Raw genomic sequence first — 7950 nt, 5'->3', positions numbered from 1 at the left:
ATGAAAGGTAGTGCTCCTAAATTAGATTGGAAATTTTTGTAAGTATTTGGTGATAAGGCTTCTGTTGAGAAGGTGTCAGAAGAAGATATCATTTCAGCTATTTCATTCGATAAAACTGGACGCTTTTTATCATTGGGTGATAGAGCTGGTAGATTAATTATTTTTGAATAATGCGCTACCTCCAAATCTAAGAGGGTTGAGTTCCAGTATCTTACTGAATTATAGAGCCATACTAGAGAATTCGATTACTTAAAGTCAACTGATATCGAAGAGAAGATTAATTAGATCGTATGGATGAGAAATTCAGGTAAGAATATGTATGTTTTGACTACAAATGACAAAACTGTCAAACTTTGGAAGATTTCTGAAAAGAATATCAAAAAAGTTATGAAGGGAGCAGGAAAAGATTTAAATATGCCAAAATTGCAAACTCTAGAAAGTGGCTTAATGCCAACAATTCGTAAGGTCTACCCCAACCTTCATACTTATCACATTAATGCCATTTCTGCTTCTTAAAATGAAGAATTTTTGCTCTCATCTGATGATTTAAGAGTTAATCTATGGAGTATTGAAAATCCAAATAAGGTAATTTGCAAAAACGTTTTATTAGTTTAACCTTAACGCCAATCAAGCCAATCTCATCCCTTTTAAATTTTACAAGCAAATTAAGTTAAAATAAATCCATTTAAAGAGTTTCATTTTTAAAAAGCCATGTATTGATCTAGGCAAAATTTATTATAATTATTAATATTTTTGCTGTTTCTTTTACATGGGATTGAATTAAATAAAATATATGCTATCAATTAGTCTTAATTATATTTAAAAATAATCAAATTTATTTATAGCAACCTTAGAGAGTTCGTTTTTTGTTTTGCCTAGTCAATATCAAACGAAATGCAATAAATAAAATTTATTAGCATATGCTAACAAAATTAAAAAAATATTTTACTGAATGCAAATTAAATTAATTTTGATAAATTATAATTCATTAAACTTATTCATTAATCTTAATGTGCTTTTATGATTAAAATAAGCATCGCTTTAAGCTAAAAATTAATTTTAATCAGTAAAATAAATCATCATTTATTTAATAATTTTAAATAGGCATTTGTTGCTGTTGATCTTAAACCAGATAATCTCGAAGAACTTTCTGAAGTTATTACATCATCATAGTTCCATCCTCAACATGACAATATGTTCTTGTACACTACTTCTAAGGGTGTAACTAAAGTAGGTGATATGAGAAAGAGTGGTATATGTGATAACACTGCTATGACATTCTCTGAAAAGGAAGATCCTTCAAAAAAGAACTTCTTCACTGAAATTGTAGCCTCTATTTCTGATGCTACATTTGCTCGTAACGGAAAATATATTTTTGCAAGAGATTTCTTGAGCGTAAAAGTTTGGGATGTTGCTATGCAAAATAAGCCCGTTGTAACAATTCCTATTTTTGAACCTCTTAAGAGTAAGCTTTGTGAGTTATATGAAAATGAATGTATATTTGATAAATTCTCAATCTCAAGCAGTCCAGACAGCAACTTCTTTGTCACTGGTAATTTCAACAGCACTTTCCACGTGATTGATAGAAATGGCGACTTAAATAACTAATTCGAACTTAACTTTAATAAAAAGACTCTTATTAAACCTATTCCTCCTAAATATTTTGAAAACTTAGGCTCTAATTATGATTTTTCAAGAAAAGTTTTAAAAACTGCTTACAGCCCTGTTAATCATACTCTAGCTATTTCTTGTCTTAACTGTTTGTATTTTTACAATGCAACTGCTCCCTCTGCTTGATAGTCTACTTCCTCAAAAGAAAAATTTCTTTAATGATTCCCAAAACTTTTATGGTCACTAAAAAATTGTTAACCAAATTTACAATCACAACAACAACAATAACCAGCAATCTAAAAATATAAAATCAACCAAATATTTTTGCTTTATAATTATATTTTTTAAATACTTTTGCGTCTTCTTTTTTATTTCATCAGTCTAGTTTTCTAAATTCAAAGTTTTTATATTAATTCATTTGCATTTATATAAAGTTAATTAATAACTAACTTTTTTACATTTTTATTCGATGTGTGTTTTTTACGAATTTACAATTCTTATGCCAATCAATAAATGAAAAGCTATACATTTTAAAATATTCTATAAACTTAAATATTTTAAAAGTATTTTGTTGCTATATATATAGCATAAATAAATAAATAAAATTATTAATTAGTAAAGAAAAATATTTTTATTTAAAATTAGATAAACAAATAATAATCAGATAATCCATTTTTTCATTTAAATTTAAAAATTAAAAAGAAATAAATTAATGGTTTAAGATTTATTTTAATTCAAATAAATATTTTTAAATTTAAATTATTTTTTTATTCAATCAATTAATTATTTTATATTTTAACCAAATCTAACATTCAGCTAGAAGTACTTATTGTATTTAAAAGATTCCATAAATATAATCTGGCTAATATATATATATATTATTTATATTTACAATTAATCTACCTTATTTTCAAGAAATAAAATAAAGCAAAAGAAAATATATAAATTTTAAAAAATAAATTATTATTCTAATTTAATTTAAAACTTTAAAATCATTTAGCAGACAATTAATAAATAGCAGTTTATTAAGTATTTTAAGCTAAAAGCTTTTGCAAAAAATAAGCTAAGCATTACAAACTTTTATTATTAAGTAAAAACGAACATTTCTATTATATTTTAAATTTCTAAATCGTTTATCGCGTTAAAATTCTTAATTTTTAAAAATCTCTTTTTATATTTAATAAATAACTCAATACCTCATTTTTATCATAAAATCAGATGATTTAAATAATTAAACTTATCCTATGACTAATATCATTATACCTCTTGCTGTCCTTTTTTTATTTTTTAGAATATTGTTTAACTAGCAACTTTATTCACAATTATATTAACTAGAAATAATTGTTTTTATGATCTTTGAAAATAGTAGAAATTTTTGTAAAAAACAACAAATCAAAAAAAGAACGATTTAACTTTATAAACAAATATTTTAAGACTATTCTTAACTGTATTTTTTAGTCCATTTTTAGTAAAGTTAATATAAATTCTTTTATTGTTGATGATTAGAGAACAGAAAAAGAAAATAAGAAAATCAACACAAATTCATTCACAAAAAATAAATTATTAATTGATTAATTGTTTGACTGATTGATTGATTTTGTTTGTTTTAATTTTTCTAATGTGATTTTATTTATTTATTTTTAACGATTAGCTGAAATTTGGTAGTATTATAATGATTTAAGGAACTAATTTTCCTTAATATATATGTATGACCATAAAATATTAAATTTTTCTGTTCAAACGTTTAGTTTTACTAGTGTGCTAAAAAACTAAAGGAAATTAAATTAATTTTACAAAAATAACCCTCTTTTTAGGAAGATTCCATCAAAAATGAATTTTAAATGGATGAAAGTGAAGAATTAGGTTACTTTTTATTTCATTTACTAATAAAAGTAATAAATATTAAAACAAAGAATCTTAGAATGTTAGAAAGAAGTAATATTATTAATTTTTTGGTTTAATATTTCATACTATTTTGAATTTTCTATTTTTCAAATTATATTAAAAAAGTGTCTATTATTGCTATTATTATAATTATTATTATTAATACTACTACTACTACTTTAACTATTTTAATGATTTGTTTGTGTAGCCTCTATTTGAACATTAGAATTTTATCTTACATGAAAAGCAAGCTTATTTTGTTAGAAAGGCCTATTCTTTTTCATAAATTTATTTTTATATTATGATCATAAAATTAAAAAAAAACTAGCCATAACTTTTCAAATTCTATCAATAAGTTTTGAATTTTATTAATAAAACTTTTGGAACTGAATTTTTATTTTATTTCAAAAATAAAGTATAATCAGATCGTTCTTTACCTATTTAAATACTAAATTTTAATATAATAGAATAGGTAGAGTTTTTTGTAACCAATTTTATGTTTTTGATTGATTAAAGCACTTATTGTGGATTGACTTTATTAAAAAAAATTTGCTTAATGTTCTTATAAAATAATATTTATTGTATCCAGTACAACTTTAGAGAATTTTAAGGCTAAGATTGTAGTAATAGCCTATTTATTTATTTATTTCTTTCTTTCTTTTTGATTTTATAATGAATTTTATTTCTTATTATATTAAATTTGGAGATAAAATCGATTTGATTTTATTCATACAAAGAAATACAAAAAAGAACCACCATTTATTTATAAACAAATAGCTCTCTCTTGCTTTGTTTAATCGATGGATTAAAAATTTTATAAGATGTTAAATTTAAATGATTTGACTTAAATTAAAATGGTATTACTTAAAGTTATACCTTCAGTAAAGTTGATGCATAGAAACCTTAACTATAACAATTAGAAAATCAAGATGAAAGTTTCATTAATATGTAAATGCAAATTTAGTAGTTTTTAAATCATAAGACTGACTGACTGACGCTATCTATTATTCAAATGAGAAAGAAAATTGGAAAGGGAAAAAATTATCAGAAAGTGAAGAGAAAATAATTGGTTTTTAGAAATTAAAAAAAATTCAGTGGGGGAAATTTTAATTTAATATTCAAATCAGGAGTACAGAGTCTCATAGGATTTCTGACATTGAAAAAGCAAAAACTGGTGGGGTAATTAAATAAGAGAGCCCTACCTACAACTCGTTTTAGTTCATTGGCTTAAATTACTGGAATTAAGTACTTTAGTAAAAAAGCCATATAAATTTCAAAAATGAATTAAGTTGATAATAATAATAATTAATTTTAAATAAAAAATAATATAATTTAGTGCATCTAAAGGATTGCATTTATTCAAAAGCCGGAGTTATTTATATATAATAAGATCATCCATCTACTTAATTTTCTACTTAAAGCTAAGTCGAGAACATTATTAATATTTAGTAGATTTTAGAATTTCGAATTTATTAATAAGTTAAGCAAGAAAGACACTTTACTTGTTGAGGTTAACTGTAAATACTTTTCAACGTTTAATTAAAATAAAGAAGACTTATTTACTTATTTTCATTTACTTTAGATATAAATAGACAAAGCATAAAGTAGCTACTTGATAATTAAACAAACAAGTCAGAAAAATATGCTGCAAAATAAAGGTAAAAGAATCTAGCAAAAAATACGTAATAGACAACTACTAAAGTAAATTAATTTATTCAATCAATCGATTAATATTTATCTTAATTTTTAGAATCACTTCCTTCCTACTCTTTTTCCATGGAAGTTTTAATGTGGTTAATCAAACAGATAAAAAGCATTAATAAATCAAATTTTTCAAAAACTTAAAAAGTTCTATAAAAATGAGTCAATTTATAAAAGAAAAAAAAAAAATACATTGAAAGCTACAAATCAGCATTCAAAAATAGCATCACCCCAAAACAACAAAACATCAACATTATAATCCCCTTGATACCATTATCAACCAAACAAAACCAGCAAATTCGTCTACTAAGAGCTACATTTACTCATCTACTTTCATATTAAAACAGCTATACCAATATAAACAAAATCCTCTCTCTCCCTTCCTTAATAAGTATTTAACACCACAAAAGGAATTCAATAAATTAAACAAAAAATTTTTTTCTTTCGTACTCTATTTCACAGAACAATTTGAGAGAAGGAAAACATAATTAAAATCTCTTCTAAAAATTGTCACAGCACAAAAACTTAAAGAAACAAGCCAATCCAATCCAATCCACTTCAATCAATATTATAACACAATTATAATTAAAAATAAAAAAATACAACTCTAAAAATTTAAATGGAACTTTAATAAAATGTAGATGAGGGTCAGATCCCGAATCGGCATTTGCTTGAAAATTTTACAAGCAAAAATTTAATATCTAATAATTCTTGCTCTTCATTGAGCACCAGTGCAACTGCTAGCACTGTAACCACCAAATCAATGAATCACGAAAAAATAATAAGTCAATTTCACTTAAGTGATCCTACTTTATGCCAACTCATTCCTTTCAACTAAAAAATGATTCATGATCAAAACTAATCTAATCATTTAATTAATATTAGATAGTAATTAGAGAAGGGAAGTGGTAGTGAAATTTGGGAAGGCAGAAACTCTTCTCGTGACTGCATATTTAAAATGGTTAAAAAAAATTCAAACACCTCCACTTATACTCAATTAGTAAACGAGTATGAAATACTAAAGAAAAAAATACCCAATTCTCATCCAAACATTGTTAAAATATATGATTTATACCATAATATTGAGCATCCAAATGAGCCTGAGCAGCCTGTTGCTGCCTTATCTATGAAAAAGTACACTTATGACGGTATCAGGTGCTTAAGGGAATATTAGAATGCAGTCCCAATGGTGAAAATATGAATCGCCATCAAGTAGCTCTCTAGTGCTCTCTCTCATATCCATTCATTCAACATTGTCCATAATGATATAAAACTTGATAATATATTCGTTTAAAAAAGAACAAATAATTGCTCTGTAATATCATCATCAAACACCTAAGACATTGCATGTGGTGTATAAGAACTCAAAAACAATAACTCTAATGATTTTTGCGATGGAGAGCAAATCCAATCAGAGAGCTACTAAAACCAAAAAACTGTCAATTTACAAAGCAACTAGAAAAATCTCGATGAACAGTTGCATTTTGTATTAGGAGATTTTGGACTTTCATGCTATTATTAGGATTAGGACTCTCTCTCTTTTGAAGGATACAAAAAAATTTTTGACAACAGAAATTTGTTATTTTAAGCTCCAGAAGTGCATTATTTCACATAAGAGGAGACACAATAATAATTTGATTTGAAAAAAGCTGATATTTATGCACTTGGAATGACCTTTTTCGTATTGATTTTTGGTTAGTATCCTAAAAAGTACCCACAACCATAAATGAGAGACCCTATCTACAGATACATCATTAAGCATGATGTTGAAAATTTCTATTTAAAAATTAAGGGATTTCGTAAGGATTTTGAAAAAGAGGTAGGAGGTTATGAAAACGCTATAAAGTTGGTTACTCTTCTCATGAAAATGATGCATCAAGACCCCTAAAAGCGTATTCCTTTAAACGAAGTTATAAGCACTGTCAATGAAATTGCATTCCCTCACGCTTCCGCAGATGATTAATTGTGAAATTGAAAACAAAATGGAAAGTGAAGCTTACCAATGTAGTGAAATGATAAAAACTACTCAATAAAACACATAACTAAGATGAGAGATGAAATTTATTTTGAAATAAACATAAAGACTCACTCTCACTTTAAAAATCTTACTTTATAATAATTAAACACTTTTTTATGACTCTACTAATTACTCTACTTGTCAATATAAATAATAAACCAAACTAATATATTACTTTATATTAGATATTTTTTTAAATAGAAGACCAGCTATAAAATAATAGCTTACAAATAAACAATACAAGTTAAATAAAGAAATACAAGCAAGCATTTAGAGAAAGCAAGCGCTTATTCGATTGAGAGAAATCGATAAAAAAATTTTAAATAAAATTAGGTAAAATGTTAAATAATCAAAAAAAGGATGTAATAATTTGACCTTTCACCTCAATGCTAAGCCTTTTTTGATAGAGAAAAAAAATCATTGTTCATAAGAAATCATTAAATCTCATTATAATAAATTCTTCTTCCTTAGAAATTGTTCATAATCTGCCAGAAAAAATTAAATTAATTAATTAATTAGTTTAAAACCCTCTAGGTCTTTAACTATCCAAGGATAAATCAATCAATCCTTAGAGAGTCTACTTCTTTCTTAGACTTGTAAATTAATAACTTATTGCTCAAATCTATCTCTTTAGTCTCGCATGCTTCTCTCAATCTTAATTCTTTTAATTCATCTAATCAAGCTATTCAATATTTTCTTTATTTCTCAACATAGACACGCTCGAGGACCCCTCCACT

General features: G+C 25.0%; 3 protein-coding genes across 3 annotated transcripts; all 3 read left to right on the top strand. All coding sequences in view use genetic code 6, as the record gives it.

Annotated features, from left to right (window-relative positions):
* On the top strand, nucleotides 1-1797 carry TTHERM_00600480 (protein phosphatase PP2A regulatory subunit B; the record flags this gene model as incomplete). Its single annotated transcript, XM_001032519.3, has 2 exons — nucleotides 1-585; nucleotides 1105-1797. 2 exons carry the CDS (start codon nucleotides 1-3, stop codon nucleotides 1795-1797), a joined length of 1278 nt encoding a protein of 425 aa, XP_001032519.2.
* A 2977-nt stretch (nucleotides 1798-4774) lies between these two features.
* Nucleotides 4775-5358, top strand: TTHERM_000600479 (hypothetical protein; the record flags this gene model as incomplete). The annotated part of the gene is made up of 2 exons (XM_012798764.1): nucleotides 4775-5012; nucleotides 5078-5358. The coding sequence occupies 2 exons, from the start codon at nucleotides 4775-4777 to the stop codon at nucleotides 5356-5358; spliced, it is 519 nt and encodes a 172-aa protein (XP_012654218.1).
* A 457-nt stretch (nucleotides 5359-5815) lies between these two features.
* TTHERM_00600470 (kinase domain protein) lies at nucleotides 5816-7165 on the top strand (the record flags this gene model as incomplete). The annotated part of the gene is made up of 2 exons (XM_001032518.3): nucleotides 5816-6204; nucleotides 6496-7165. 2 exons carry the CDS (start codon nucleotides 5816-5818, stop codon nucleotides 7163-7165), a joined length of 1059 nt encoding a protein of 352 aa, XP_001032518.2.
* Between the last annotated feature and the right edge of the window lie 785 nt (nucleotides 7166-7950).

Source organism: Tetrahymena thermophila (genome assembly GCF_000189635.1).
Source record: "Tetrahymena thermophila SB210 genomic scaffold scf_8254563, whole genome shotgun sequence".
In the NCBI taxonomy this organism is placed as follows: Eukaryota; Ciliophora; class Oligohymenophorea; order Hymenostomatida; family Tetrahymenidae; genus Tetrahymena; species Tetrahymena thermophila.
Note: the sequence above shows the minus strand (reverse complement) of the source record. Positions and strands in the feature narration are given on the sequence as shown.